The sequence below is a fragment of the Ranitomeya imitator genome, chromosome 6 (assembly GCF_032444005.1).
Source record: "Ranitomeya imitator isolate aRanImi1 chromosome 6, aRanImi1.pri, whole genome shotgun sequence".
NCBI lineage: Eukaryota > Metazoa > Chordata > Amphibia > Anura > Dendrobatidae > Ranitomeya > Ranitomeya imitator.
In genome coordinates this window covers 529,348,350-529,364,836 of record NC_091287.1, presented here as the reverse complement: position 1 = coordinate 529,364,836, position 16,487 = coordinate 529,348,350, and the positions used below count along the sequence as shown (strand labels likewise).

At 44.3% G+C, this 16,487-nt stretch overlaps 1 protein-coding gene across 3 annotated transcripts in view; it reads right to left on the bottom strand.

The window, feature by feature from the left end:
* FER1L6 (fer-1 like family member 6) overlaps positions 1-16,487 on the bottom strand; it is a 231,815-nt gene that overhangs the window by 136,999 nt on the left and 78,329 nt on the right. For all 3 annotated transcript variants that reach the window (XM_069731864.1, XM_069731865.1, XM_069731866.1), the window contains exons 8-11: positions 13,834-13,990; positions 11,294-11,480; positions 7,455-7,647; positions 66-415 (exon numbers count right to left, since the gene is read on the bottom strand). In XM_069731864.1, coding sequence (XP_069587965.1) covers positions 66-415; positions 7,455-7,647; positions 11,294-11,480; positions 13,834-13,990 — 887 coding nt within the window. The remainder of the gene's footprint in view (positions 1-65; positions 416-7,454; positions 7,648-11,293; positions 11,481-13,833; positions 13,991-16,487) is intronic.

Here is a 16,487-nt window from a genome sequence, read left to right as displayed (position 1 = left end):
TGCATTGAGTTTCACAAACGTAGACTGAGCCAAACATTTAATAACGTATTAATCTATGGACTGACCTCAGGAGGAACATCAAAAGGCTCAACTTCAACCTGAGTAGAGTTTGTCTTATCGGCGCCTGCCGGAGCTTTTGCCTCTTCTGATCCCTTCTCTCCTTTTTCTTTTCCTGACCCTTTTGATCCTTTTGAGTCCTTCAAAGGGATTTTGATGTCTTTGATGATTTTAGAAAATTTTGACTCATGAGCGCCTCCCGAGAGAATCTCTACCGCAATTTCAATTAAAATACGTCCCCTGAACGAGACCCCTTCCCCATGACCCTCATTAAGTTCTTGATAGTCATCCATCAAAGTAGTGTTACGAGGGGATCCGTACAAATTTATCCAGGCTGGACCAAAAGTTGGAAGGAACCCTAGAGTATACAATATAAAATATATATAAAATGGTAAATTACTATTGGTGGAAATGACAAGTGATATTAGCATATAGTGCTGAACATTATTACTCTGTTTGCATTAAAGGTTCCTTCCCATCTCGTAAACTGAAAGGACATTATCATTATATGACTAGTGGAGCATAACCTCTGAGACCAAGAACAATCCTGATAATGAAGGGATAGGCCGTCTCATGCATCTCTAAATTTTCGCAGCGTGACACTCCTGGCCACCTGGTTGGGATATATAGTGGAAAATAACTGCTATAATACTGCTCCAATACAAAAGAATATAAATACTAGAATACTGCTCCCATGTACAAGAATATAACTACCATAATACTGCCCCCTATGTAGAAAAATATTACTACTATAATACTGTCCCTATGTACAAGAATATAACTACTATAATACTGCCTCCTAAGTAGAAGAATATAACTACCATAATACTGCCCTACGTACAAGAATATAACTACTATAATACTGCCCCCTATGTAGAAGAATATTACTACTATAATACTGCTCCTATGTACAAGAATATAACTACTATAATACGACTCCTGTTATGTTTGCTAATGACAGGTGTTTTGAAGGCAATCCAGAAACACAGTGTGCTTAGCGATCAGAGCGCACACAGTGATCTGACAAATACCCAAAAATACAAGAACGAGCTCTGAGACGTGGAAACTCTGTAGACTGCACACCTGATCCTATCCTAAACACAACTAAAAGCGGCTGTGGATTGCGCCTAACAACTACCTAGGCAACTCGGCACAGCCTAAGAAACTAGCTAGCCTGAAGATAGAAAAATAGGCCTGACTTGCCCCAGAGAAATTCCCCAAAGGAAAAGGCAGCCCCCCACATATAATGACTGTGAGTAAGATGAAAAGACAAAACGTAGGGATGAAATAGATTCAGCAAAGTGGGGCCCGATATTCTAGGACAGAGCGAGGACAGTAAAGCGAACTTTGCAGTCTACAAAAAAACCCTAAAGCAAAACCACGTAAAGGGGGCAAAAAAAACCCACCGTGCCGAACTAACGGCACGGCGGTACACCCTTTGCGTCTCAGAGCTTCCAGCAAAACAAAAGACAAGCTGGACAGAAAAAAAGCAACAAAAAAGCAAAAAGCACTTAGCTATACAGAGCAGCAGGTCACAGGAACAATCAGGAGAAGCTCAGATCCAACACTGAAACATTGACAAGGAGCAAGGATAGCAGCATCAGGCGGAGTTAAGTAATGAAGCAGTTAACGAGCTCACCAGAACACCTGAGGGAGGAAGCTCAGAAGCTGCAGTACCACTTGTGACCACAGGAGTGAATTCAGCCACAGAATTCACAACAGTACCCCCCCATTGAGGAGGGGTCACCGAACCCTCACTAGAGCCCCCAGGCCGACCAGGATGAGCCGCATGAAAGGCACGAACAAGATCGGAAGCATGAACATCAAAGGCAAAAACCCAGGAATTATCTTCCTGAGCATAACCCTTCCATTTAACCAGATACTGGAGTTTCCGTCTAGAAACACGAGAATCCAAAATCTTCTCCACAATATACTCCAATTCCCCCTCCACCAAAACCGGGGCAGGAGGCTCAACAGATGGAACCATAGGTGCCACGTATCTCCGCAACAACGACCTATGGAATACATTATGTATGGAAAAGGAGTCTGGGAGGGTCAAACGAAAAGACACAGGATTGAGAACCTCAGAAATCCTATACGGACCAATAAAACGAGGTTTAAATTTAGGAGAGGAAACCTTCATAGGAATATGACGAGAAGATAACCAAACCAGATCCCCAACACGAAGTCGGGGACCCACACGGCGTCTGCGATTAGCGAAAAGTTGAGCTTTCTCCTGGGACAAGATCAAATTGTCCACTACCTGAGTCCAGATCTGCTGCAACCGATCCACCACAGAATCCACACCAGGACAGTCCGAAGACTCAACCTGTCCTGAAGAGAAACGAGGATGGAACCCAGAATTGCAAAAAAATGGAGAAACCAAGGTAGCCGAGCTGGCCCGATTATTAAGGGCGAACTCAGCCAACGGCAAAAAGGACACCCAATCATCCTGGTCTGCAGAAACAAAACATCTCAGATATGTTTCCAAGGTCTGATTGGTTCGTTCGGTCTGGCCATTAGTCTGAGGATGGAAAGCCGAGGAAAAGGATAGGTCAATGCCCATCCTACCACAAAAGGCTTGCCAAAACCTTGAAACAAACTGGGAACCTCTGTCAGAAACAATATTCTCAGGAATGCCATGCAACCGAACCACATGCTGAAAGAACAAAGGTACCAAATCAGAGGAGGAAGGCAATTTAGCCAAGGGCACCAGATGGACCATTTTAGAAAAGCGATCACAGACCACCCAAATGACTGACATCTTTTGAGAAACGGGAAGGTCAGAAATGAAATCCATCGAAATATGTGTCCAAGGCCTCTTTGGGACCGGCAAGGGCAAAAGCAACCCACTGGCACGAGAACAGCAGGGCTTAGCCCTAGCACAAATCCCACAGGACTGCACAAAAGTACGTACATCCCGTGACAGAGATGGCCACCAGAAGGATCTAGCCACTAACTCTCTGGTACCAAAGATTCCAGGATGACCAGCCAACACCGAACAATGAAGTTCAGAGATAAGTTTATTAGTCCACCTATCAGGGACGAACAGTTTCTCTGCTGGACAACGATCAGGTTTATTCGCCTGAAATTTTTGCAGCACCCGCCGCAAATCAGGGGAGATGGCAGACACAATGACTCCTTCCTTGAGGATACCCGCTGGCTCAGATAAACCCGGAGAGTCGGGCACAAAACTCCTAGACAGAGCATCCGCCTTCACATTTTTAGAGCCCGGAAGGTACGAAATCACAAAGTCGAAGCGGGCAAAAAATAACGACCAACGGGCCTGTCTAGGATTCAAGCGCTTGGCAGACTCGAGATAAGTCAAGTTCTTATGATCAGTCAATACCACCACGCGATGCTTAGCTCCTTCAAGCCAATGACGCCACTCCTCGAATGCCCACTTCATGGCCAGCAACTTTCGATTGCCCACATCATAATTACGCTCAGCGGGCGAAAACTTCCTGGAAAAGAAAGCACATGGTTTCATCACTGAGCAATCAGAACCTCTCTGTGACAAAACCGCCCCTGCTCCAATCTCAGAAGCATCAACCTCGACCTGGAACGGAAGAGAAACATCTGGCTGACACAACACAGGGGCAGAACAAAAACGACGCTTCAACTCCTGAAAAGCTTCCACAGCAGCAGAAGACCAATTAACCAAATCAGCACCCTTCTTGGTCAAATCGGTCAATGGTTTGGCAATGCTAGAAAAATTACAGATGAAGCGACGATAAAAATTAGCAAAGCCCAGGAACTTTTGCAGACTTTTCAGAGATGTCGGCTGAATCCAATCCTGGATGGCTTGGACCTTAACTGGATCCATCTCGATAGTAGAAGGGGTAAAGATGAACCCCAAAAATGAAACTTTCTGCACACCGAAGAGACACTTTGATCCCTTCACAAACAAAGAGTTAGCACGCAGGACCTGAAAAACCATTCTGACCTGCTTCACATGAGACTCCCAATCATCTGAGAAGATCAAAATGTCATCCAAGTAAACAATCAGGAATTTATCCAGATACTCACGGAAGATGTCATGCATAAAAGACTGAAACACAGATGGAGCATTGGCAAGTCCGAACGGCATCACTAGATACTCAAAATGACCCTCGGGCGTATTGAATGCAGTTTTCCATTCATCTCCTTGCCTGATTCTCACCAGATTATACGCACCACGAAGATCTATCTTAGTGAACCAACTAGCCCCCTTAATCCGAGCAAACAAGTCAGATAACAATGGCAAGGGATACTGAAATTTAACAGTGATCTTATTAAGAAGGCGGTAATCAATACACGGTCTCAGCGAACCATCCTTCTTGGCTACAAAGAAGAACCCTGCTCCCAGTGGTGATGACGATGGGCGAATATGTCCCTTCTCCAGGGATTCCTTCACATAACTGCGCATAGCGGCGTGTTCGGGCACGGATAAATTAAATAATCGACCTTTAGGGAATTTACTACCAGGAATCAAATTGATAGCACAATCACAATCCCTATGCGGAGGTAGAGCATCGGACTTGGGCTCTTCAAATACATCCTGATAATCAGACAAGAACTCTGGGACCTCAGAAGGGGTGGATGACGAAATCGACAAAAATGGAACATCACCATGTACCCCCTGACAACCCCAGCTGGATACTGACATGGAATTCCAATCCAATACTGGATTATGGGTTTGTAGCCATGGCAACCCCAACACGACCACATCATGCAGATTATGCAACACCAGAAAGCGAATAACTTCCTGATGTGCAGGAGCCATGCACATCGTCAGCTGGGCCCAGTATTGAGGTTTATTCTTGGCCAAAGGTGTAGCATCAATTCCTCTCAATGGAATAGGACACCGCAAAGGCTCCAAGAAAAACCCACAACGATTAGCATAATCCAAATCCATCAGATTCAGGGCAGCGCCCGAATCCACAAACGCCATGACAGAAAACGACGACAAAGAGCATATCAAGGTAATGGACAGAAGGAATTTGGACTGTACAGTACCAATGACGGCAGACCTAGCGGACCGCTTAGTGCGCTTAGGACAATCAGAAATAGCATGAGTGGAATCACCACAGTAGAAACACAGACCATTCAGACGTCTGTATTCCTGCCGTTCAACTCTAGTCATAGTCCTATCGCACTGCATAGGCTCAGGTTTAACCTCAGGCAGTACCGCCAAATGGTGCACAGATTTACGCTCGCGCAAGCGTCGACCGATCTGAATGGCCAAAGACAAAGACTCATTCAAACCAGCAGGCATAGGAAATCCCACCATGACATCCTTAAGAGCCTCAGAGAGACCCTTTCTGAACAAAGGTGCAAGCGCAGATTCATTCCACTGAGTGAGTACTGACCATTTCCTAAATTTCTGACAATATACTTCTATATCATCCTGATCCTGGCACAAAGCCAGCAAATTTTTCTCAGCCTGATCCACTGAATTAGGCTCATCGTACAGCAATCCGAGCGCCAGGAAAAACGCATCGACACTACTCAATGCAGGGTCTCCTGGCGCAAGAGAAAATGCCCAGTCTTGAGGGTCGCCGCGCAAAAAAGAAATAATAATCAAAACCTGTTGAATAGGATTACCAGAAGAATGAGGTTTCAAGGCCAGAAATAGCTTACAATTATTTTTGAAACTTAGAAACTTAGTTCTATCTCCAAAAACCAAATCAGGAATAGGAATTCTGGGTTCTAACATAGATTTCTGATCAATAGTATCTTGAATTTTTTGTACATTTATAACGAGATTATCCATTGAAGAGCACAGACCCTGAATATCCATGTCCACAACTGTGTCCAGAATCACCCAAATGTCTAGGGGAAAAAAAAAAAGTGAACACAGAGCAGAAAAAAAAAAAAAATGATGTCAGAACTTTTTCTTTCCCTCTATTGAGAATCATTAGTTTGGCTCCTTGTACTGTTATGTTTGCTAATGACAGGTGTTATGAAGGCAATCCAGAAACACAGTGTGCTTAGCGATCAGAGCGCACACAGTGATCTGACAAATACCCAAAAATACAAGAACGAGCTCTGAGACGTGGAAACTCTGTAGACTGCACACCTGATCCTATCCTAAACACAACTAAAAGCGGCTGTGGATTGCGCCTAGCAACTACCTAGGCAACTCGGCACAGCCTAAGAAACTAGCTAGCCTGAAGATAGAAAAATAGGCCTGACTTGCCCCAGAGAAATTCCCCAAAGGAAAAGGCAGCCCCCCACATATAATGACTGTGAGTAAGATGAAAAGACAAAACGTAGGGATGAAATAGATTCAGCAAAGTGGGGCCCGATATTCTAGGACAGAGCGAGGACAGTAAAGCGAACTTTGCAGTCTACAAAAAAACCCTAAAGCAAAACCACGCAAAGGGGGCAAAAAAAACCCACCGTGCCGAACTAACGGCACGGCGGTACACCCTTTGCGTCTCAGAGCTTCCAGCAAAACAAAAGACAAGCTGGACAGAAAAAAAGCAACAAAAAAGCAAAAAGCACTTAGCTATACAGAGCAGCAGGTCACAGGAACAATCAGGAGAAGCTCAGATCCAACACTGAAACATTGACAAGGAGCAAGGATAGCAGCATCAGGCGGAGTTAAGTAATGAAGCAGTTAGCGAGCTCACCAGAACACCTGAGGGAGGAAGCTCAGAAGCTGCAGTACCACTTGTGACCACAGGAGTGAATTCAGCCACAGAATTCACAACAGACTCCTATGTACAAGAATATAACTACTATTATACTGCTCCCATGTACAAGAATATAACTACCATAATACTGCCCTATGTACAAGAATATAACTACTATAATACTGCCCCCTATGTAGAAGAATATAACTACCATAATACTGCCCTATGTACAAGAATATAACTACTATAATACTGCCCCCTATGTAGAAGAATATTACTACTATAATACTGCCCCTATGTACAAGAATATAACTACTATAATACTGCTCCTATGTACAAGAATATAACTACTATAATACTGCCCCTATGTACAAGAATATAACTACTATAATACTGCTCCTAAGTACAAGAACATAACTACTATAATACTGCCCCTATATACAAGAATATAGCTACTATAATACTGCTCCTATGTACAAGAAAATATAACTACTATAATACTGCTCCTATGTACAAGAAAATATAACTACTATAATACTGCTCCTACGTACAAGAATACATCTTATTATCATTATCCAGGGAAGATTGTAGAAATCATGGGACCCCTTAGAAAAACTCAGAATGGGTCAGTTTCTTACCCAGACCTCTAGTAAATGTCCACTGGTGGGGTTGCACTTGGATTTTTACAAAAGTAGATATCCCCTCATTGCAGTATCTGATAGACTGAGTGTAACAGTACGGTATACTACTGAAACAAAACTAAAATTATAATCTCACCCTTGTCGCCATCTTGCTCATCAGAAATTTTTTTCAGGTCTATGAAGTGAGTGGCTAAAGCCACGTCATTCATGCTGCCCTCATCCCACACTTGGATCTTCACGCGGCGACACAATGGAGGGAACATCTCTTTGAATATGATCTGCTCGTGCCATACAGGTTCCGCTGTGTTCTTCTGAGCTGTGGTTCGACCCTAAATATATATTATTCTTGGGTTATTAAATGCAACCATCAGTGTCATAGAGTGATGTAGGATGAAGGATAAAAATAAGGTCCCTTTCAGGAGCTGCTTGACACTAGCACACTCTTAAACATCTGCAGTAACAAGTTCTGGTGTCCTGTACCATTTTTATGGTGCATTGTTTGTTACTGCATTTCTACCCGGGACGCATAGGCAATATTGGACGACGTACACTCTGTCCAGTGAGGAATACCGATATGGGTGGGACGCAGGTTTACCGATCACACAGGCTGAATGGAGGTGTGTGCTGTCCAGCCGCAAATCAGGAGTAATCGGCTCCCTGTTGTGGCCAATGGGGTAGAACCACACCCTACTTAAACTCACGGCATACTGATGGGAGCCCAGATATTGCTTGCTTTTGTCCTTGTACTCTGGTCCTGATCCTGTTTTTATACAGATTCTGACCTGGCTTGTAACTCTTGACTTTATTCTGTAGTCTCTTCTGACTCTGACTTTGCTTTCACTGACCACCTGGTATCTGTTTCCCTGATTTTGTCTACTGATTTTGTCCTAGGTTGTCTCCTAATGTGGCCCTAGTAGAGTCCTACAGAAGCTGTACCTTCCTGACAGTGAAGGTTGGCACCCTAAGTTCGACATGGCGCCCCCACTCTGCGACGGCTGTCCCTTCTGTCCCTGAAGACCCTTTAGCACTTTAGGCTACTATGGCTTTGCCTCTACTGATGGTCCCCTGATGAGCCCCTATATCAGCAGGGGGCGAAACACGTAGGGACGTGGACTATGAAACAATTTACATGACTCAGATAAGTAACCTCTTTTAGTTTCGATAGCTTGCTGGCCACAAATATTTATGGCAATACATTTGATATTATCTGTGGCACAGCTGTATATGGCATATCAACCAGGAGATTCTGGTGAATGTATATATCCATTGAGTTCTATATCTGCACATCCAAGCTCTTTCCACCTCCTGTCACCTCCAGCTCAAAAATATTTCCAGATTACGTCCTTTCCTCAACCCACACTCTACCAAAATGCTCGTGAATGCCCTAATCATCTCCCGCCTCGACTACTGCAACATACTCCTCTGTGGCCTACCTTCTAACACTCTCGCACCCCTCCAGTCCATCCTTAACTCTGCTGCCCGACTAATTAATCTCTCTCCTCGCTACACTCCTGCTTCACTTCTTTGCAAATCCCTTCACTGACTCCCAATTTCCCAGCGTATCCAGTTTAAATTACTAACACTGACCTACAAAGCCATCCATAACCTGTCTCCTCCGTATATTTCCACACTAATCTCTCAATATCTTCCCTCACGTAATCTCTGGTCCTCCCAAGACCTCCTCCTCTCCTCTACGCTTATTCGCTAATCACTCAATCGCCTCCAAGACTTCTCCCGAATATCCCCCATCCTCTGGAATTCAGTGCCCCAACACATCCGGTTATCCACTACTTTTGGATCCTTCAAAAGAAACCGGAAACCCACCTCTTCAAGAAAGCTTACAGCCTGTAAGGACCACAAGGCCACCTCAACACCATTGGAGCTACTGCAACCCTCGACCTACTGTCTCCTTCCCACAATCCTGTAGAATGTAAGCCCGCAAGGGCAGGGTCCTTTTCCCCCTGTACCAATCTGTTATTGTTAGTTTTGTTTACTGTAAGGGTACCGTCACACTATACGATTTACCTACGATCACGACCAGCGATATGACCTGGCCGTGATCGTAGGTAAATCGTAGTGTGGTCGCTGGGGAGCTGTCACACAGACAGCTCTCCAGCGACCAACGATGCCGAGGTCCCTGGGTAACCAGGGTAAACATCGGGTAACTAAGCGCAGGACCGCGCTTAGTTACCCGATGTTTACCCTGGTTACAAGCGTTAAACTAAAAAAAAACAAACAGCACATACTTACATTCTGGTGTCCGTCAGGTCCCTTGCAGTCTGGTTCCTGCACTCAGTGACTGCCGGCCGTAAAGTGAAAGTGAAAGCACAGCCGCTGTGCTCTGCTTTCACTTTACGGCCGGCAGTCACAGTGCGGGAAGCAGACGGCAAGGGACCTGACGGACACCAGAATGTAAGTATGTGCTGTTTGTTTTTTTTTAGTTTAACGCTTGTAACCAGGGTAAACATCGGGTAACTAAGCGCGGTCCTGCGCTTAGTTACCCGATGTTTACCCTGGTTACAAGCGAACGCATCGCTGGATCGCATCGCTAGATCGGTGTCACACACACCGATCTAGCGATGACAGCGGGAGATCCAGCGATGAAAGAAAGTTCTAAACGATCTGCTACGACGTACGATTCTCAGCAGGATCCCTGATCGCTGCTGCGTGTCAGACACAGCGATATCGTAACGATATCGCTGGAACGTCACGAATCGTACCGTCGTAGCGATCGAAATGGTATAGTGTGACGGTACCCTAAGTGATATCTGTATTTTGATTTAACCCCTTCTCATGTACAGCACCATGGAATTAATGGTGCTATATAAATAAATAATAATAATAATAATAATAAAGTTCTACCAGAATTTGCTATGAAACTACTTTATTCCTTTTTTGGCTCATGACAGCTATAGAAGGAGCTTTAATATGAGGACAATTTGTAGTCCTCTCAGTGGATAATGTTTGGCAACTCTCAATAAATTCTTGCAATCACTAGAGGATTGATTCCCATTCTAGGAGAGGATAATTCATATTTTTATAGCCAAGGGAATTAGCTATTTGTGTGCATGGTGGTGGATTTGGGGTGTGGGTAGCTGATAGGGTCTTCAGGGACAGAAGGGACAGCCGTCGCAGAGTGGGGGCGCCGTGTCGAACTTAGGGTGCCAACCTCCACTGTCAGGAAGGTACAGCTTCTATAGGACTCTACTAGGGCCACATTAGGTTTGTGTACCATTATTTTTGATCTGGCATTTTTCAGATCAGTATCAGTCAGTCAGCAAATCTGCATTGCAAAATCGCAACAAAAACACACCAAATCTGCAATGTGTGCACAAGACCTTAAGGTACCTTCACACTGAACGATATCGCTAGCGATCCGTGACGTTGCAGCGTCCTGGCTAGCGATATCGTTGAGTTTGACAGGCAGCAGCGATCAGAATCCTGCTGTGCCATCGTTGGTCGGCGCAGAAAGTCCAGAACTTTATTTCGTCGCTGGACTCCCGCAGACATCGCTGAATCGGCGTGTGTGACGCCGATTCAGCGATGTCTTCACTGGTAACCAGGGTAAACATTGGGTTACTAAGCGCAGGGCCGCGCATAGTAACCCGATGTTTACCCTGGTTACCAGTGTAAATGTAAAAAAAACACTACATACTTACATTCCGGTGTCTGTCCCCCGGCGCTGTGCTTCTCTGCACTGTGGCCGGAAAGCACAGCGGTGACCGCTCTGCTTTCCGGCCGGCGCTTACACAGTGCAGAGAAGCACAGCGCCGGGGGGCAGACACTGGAATGTAAGTATGTAGTGTTTTTTTTTTACGTTTACGCTGGTAACCAGGGTAAACATCGGGTTACTAAGCACTGCCCTGCGCTTAGTAACCCGATGTTTACCCTGGTTACCAGGGGACTTCGCATAGTTGGTCGCTGGAGAGCTGTCTGTGTGACAGTACCTTTAGTCTCCTAATCAGCATGACTTACCATTTGTCCAGCAAACAAAACAACCACATAGGGGTCCACAAGGTCCTTGCTATCTCCAATAAAGGCTTTTGTGACATTGGCCATAATGCTAGAGTTGATCTTGGGGAGACCTTCTGCTCTGTAGATCCTCACGTAGAATCTGGCCCATGGTCTTTCAGATGGAAATCCTTTAGGTATCAATAAGTTCCTTCAAAAACACATGAGACATGTATGAACAGATGAAATAAACGTTGAAAACGAGCCTTATTTCTCAGAACTGTGCCCCATTCTTAAGGTTCCTTTATTTGTAGAAACTAGTTTTTTTGTAAAAAAAAGAGTGTCTGCGCATTCGAACTTCCACTCCATTCATTGTCTATGTGGGGACTACCAGAGATAGCTGAGTACACCTCCTGTGGATGGGGGATAACTTCCAAAATTGGGAATAACCTCTTAAGGTCTTATTTGTGCTGTTGTACCATTGGGTGCAATTTCTGGGAGAATTTCAAGGGAATGAATGTACAGGGACTGAGTGTAACAGTACTGTAGACAGGGACACACAAGTGTTCTCCAAAGGGCTCCTGCTTTTCCTGTTCTTTATTGATTGTGCACAAAATAATTACAAAATCTATATATCCAGCGCAAAAGAAATTAATCCCAGCTTGGCCAAATTTGGAATCCCCAACCAATTGTCCTGTCATTATTTTACATGAAGGATAGGTTCATAACATGACGTGATACCACAAAGTTAAACAAAACCATCCAGGTGTACAGAATGTGTCATGCACCAATATGGGGGCCCTGTTACGGCTCTGAACAAATAAATTATTATTATTTAGTATTAGTTATTACAGTCTACAGGATAATAGGGCAGGAGACAGTAGCTTGGGGGGTTGCAACAGCACCTATTTTGGTGAGGTGGCTGCAGAGGTCATTGCAGTCTATAAGCTTGATTGAAGAGATGGGCTTTCAAGTTCCATCTGAAAAGTTCTGAAACTGGAGGATAATCGTACGTGTTGGGGAACAGAATTCTAGAGTATGGGATGCTCGGGAAAAGTCTTGGAGGCAATTGGGTGAGGAACGTATACGTGTGGAGGAGAGAAGGTCTTGAGAAGGCCGGAGATTACGAGTTGGAAGGTAATGGGAGATTATTTCGGAGGAGACAGATTATGGACAGTTTTGTAGGTCAATGTAAATAGTTTGGAAATCTGGAAACTTTGGGGAATTGGGAGCCAATGAAGGGATTTGCACAGGGGAGAAGCTGGGAAATAGTAGGGCAAAAGATGGATTAATCGTACAGCAGAGTCAAGGACGGACTGGAGAGGTGCGAGAGGGTTAGTAGAGAGGCCACAGAGGAGGATATTGCAGCCGACAAGGTGGGAGATGACGAGGCCATGCACTAACATTTTAGTAGATTGAGGGTAGGGTATAGGACGGATTCTGGAAATGTTTTTGATTGGAGGCAGCAGGAGGTGGAAAGAGCTTGGTTGTGCGGTTTGAAGGACAGGGCAGAGTCGAGGGTTACTTCGAGGCAGCGGATTTCCAGTACAGGGAAAAGCGTGATGTTATAGATAAATAGATAGATAGATAGATCGATCATTTAGGGAAGGTAGGTGAGATGGAGGAAAGATGAGCAGTTCATTTTTCGTAATAATAACGTGCATGGGATCTAAGGCTGGAACCTAGCTTGTCCCAGGTCTACAAATGATTCTGTATTATGTTTTCTTTCCATACAAATATATATATAATCCAAATTCCAAAAAAGTTTGGGCACTGTGTTAAATTAAGCAAAACTAGACTGCAATGCAATGTGAGTTAGTTAAAAATTGACCCTCTAGCAGTTTTTTCATTAGTACCATTTGCATTACCAACATTCTGTTATAGAGTTTAGCCAGATTTTTTTTTTTAACTGTGGGCCTACCTGTTATCCACCTAACTTTTCTACATAGCGTCGGCTCAGAGTCGTCAATGACTGCTCCTCGTCAACAGAGCAGCTCTTCCTCTTATAGGCTGCTCTGCCGATGGGGTGTTACTGCCGATGTCATGCTGATTGACTGATGGCTCCCCGCAGTTAGGCAGCAGGCAGCTGGATGTCAATCAGCATGATGTTGGAAATCACGCCTCATCAACACATCAAAGAGGAAGACACTGCTCTGTTGACATGACATCAGTGGAAGCCGCTGAATCGCTGGCAGGAGTGATCAGTGACAGCTCTGTGGCGGCAGAGATCGGTGACGGGCATTACAGGCAGGTAGGTACCAATTGCCTGCCTGTTTATTTTTTTTCAACTATGGGCCTAAAAATGTAATGGATAACCCCACTAAACTTGTTGCAGCTTGTTTTGAGATGTGTTGCTGCCAACAATTTCTAAATGAATTAATTCTTCCAAATAAAATGGATAAATGTCCAATGTTTACCTTCTGATCTATGTTTTTTGTTTTGTTGGGCATAAAATATGTTGTTAAGAGATTCACAAATTATTGTATTTTTGTTTTCTTTACATAACACACAGCATCCCAACTTTTTTTCTATTTGGGGTTGTATGAGTTTTTATATGTTCATACTTCTCTATTTGTTCTTCTGCATCACTGATTTTCTGAGATGACTGTATGCTGTCCCCTTTGCCGGCCACGCTGATGTCACATTTGAGATAGCCCTTCACTCCAGTCCTAATATCAGCTGGGTCCGTAAGGACAGCCCACTTATCGAAGAACTGATGTCCTGCAAGATATGACATTCAACTATGACACAAACATTCTGCATATTGAAAACACATCATACAATGCAAAGCAGATAGAAAGAGTGTCTTCTCCCTACCATACATACAGTGGGGCAAAAAAGTATTTAGTCAGTCAGCAATAGTGCAAGTTCCACCACTTAAAAAGATGAGAGGTGTCTGTAATTTACATCATAGGTAGACCTCAACTATGGGAGACAAACAAAAAAAAAATCCAGAAAATCACATTGTCTGTTTTTTTAACATTTTATTTGCATATTATGGTGGAAAATAAGTATTTGGTCAGAAACAAAATTTCATCTCAATACTTTGTAATATATCCTTTGTTGGCAATGACAGAGGTCAAACGTTTTCTGTAAGTCTTCACAAGGTTGCCACACACTGTTGTTGGTATGTTGGCCCATTCCTCCATGCAGATCTCCTCTAGAACAGTGATGTTTTTGGCTTTTCGCTTGGCAACACGGACTTTCAACTCCCTCCAAAGGTTTTCTATAGGGTTGAGATCTGGAGACTGGCTAGGCCACTCCAGGACCTTGAAATGCTTCTTACGAAGCCACTCCTTCGTTGCCCTGGCGGTGTGCTTTGGATCATTGTCATGTTGAAAGACCCAACCACGTTTCATCTTCAATGCACTTGCTGATGGAAGGAGGTTTGCACTCAAAATCTCACGATGCATGGCCCCATTCATTCTTTCATGTACCCGGATCAGTCGTCTTGGCCCCTTTGCAGAGAAACAGCCCCAAAGCATGATGTTTCCACCACCATGCTTTACAGTAGGTATGGTGTTTGATGGATGCAACTCAGTATTCTTTTTCCTCCAAACACGACAAGTTGTGTTTCTACCAAACAGTTCCAGTTTGGTTTCATCAGACCATAGGACATTCTCCCAAAACTCCTCTGGATCATCCAAATGCTCTCTAGCAAACTTCAGACGGGCCCGGACATGTACTGGCTTAAGCAGTGGGACACGTCTGGCACTGCAGGATCTGAGTCCATGGTGGCGTAGTGTGTTACTTATGGTAGGCCTTGTTACATTGGTCCCAGCTCTATGCAGTTCATTCACTAGGTCCCCCCGCGTGGTTCTGGGATTTTTGCTCACCGTTCTTGTGATCATTCTGACCCCACGGGGTGGGATTTTGCGTGGAGCCCCAGATCGAGGGAGATTATCAGTGGTCTTGTATGTCTTCCATTTTCTAATTATTGCTCCCACTGTTGATTTCTTCACTCCAAGCTGGTTGGCTATTGCAGATTCAGTCTTCCCAGCCTGGTGCAGGGCTACAATTTTGTTTCTGGTGTCCTTTGACAGCTCTTTGGTCTTCACCATAGTGGAGTTTGGAGTCAGACTGTTTGAGGGTGTGCACAGGTGTCTTTTTATACTGATAACAAGTTTAAACAGGTGCCATTACTACAGGTAATGAGTGGAGGAAAGAGGAGACTCTTAAAGAAGAAGTTACAGGTCTGTGAGAGCCAGAAATCTTGATTGTTTGTTTCTGACCAAATACTTATTTTCCACCATAATATGCATATAAAATGTTAAAAAAACAGACAATGTGATTTTCTGGATTTTTTTTTCTCAGTTTGTCTCCCATAGTTGAGGTCTACCTATGATGTAAATTACAGACGCCTCTCATCTTTTTAAGTGGTGGAACTTGCACTATTGCTGACTGACTAAATACTTTTTTGCCCCACTGTATGTGTTACACAGATTGAGAGTTGGATACCATGTAATACTTAAATTCCCCTGTAGAGGTGCTGCAGGGAAATTTAACAGTTGCTCCCAGGTTCACCTACAGATTACAGCAGATTTCCGAGGGTCATACCAGCAAGAGAAACTGTGATCAGATCTTTGCAACAAACGAGAAAATGTAACGTGGAGAAACATTTGTCATTAATAAATCATTCTGTAATTTTTGGGGGCTTCTGCCGCGATGAATAATTAAAATTAACTCAGTATTTTCATAAATTCATCTTCTTTCATTACGGTTTTATGTTATGTCATTCTATGTCAACGGAGGAGAATGTCATATAATGAACACGTCCGTCCAAATCTGTCCACGGTTGGGCAATTTTTTGTTTTTCCAGGTGGTGACAATGATGGATGGCTGATGTGGTGACAATTTTATAAATGTTGAAGAACAGTAGTTATTATAAGCTTAACCCCTTTTGTGACATCTAACGACCTAGCCCGTCGAGGTGGTATGGGCCCGTATCACCACCGACGGGATAGTACGTCATCACCGATCAGCCACACTCACGGGGGAAGTGTGGCCAATCGGGGCCGGGTGTCAGCCGACTATCACAGCTGACATCCGTCACTATGTGCCAGGAGCGGTCACGGACCGCTCCTGGCACATTAACTCCCAGAACACTGCAATCAATCATGATCGCAGCGGTCCGGCGGCATAGGGAAGCAGGGAGGGGGCTCCCTGCGTGCTTCCCTGAGACCCTCGGAGCAACGCGATGTGATCGTGTTGCTCCGAG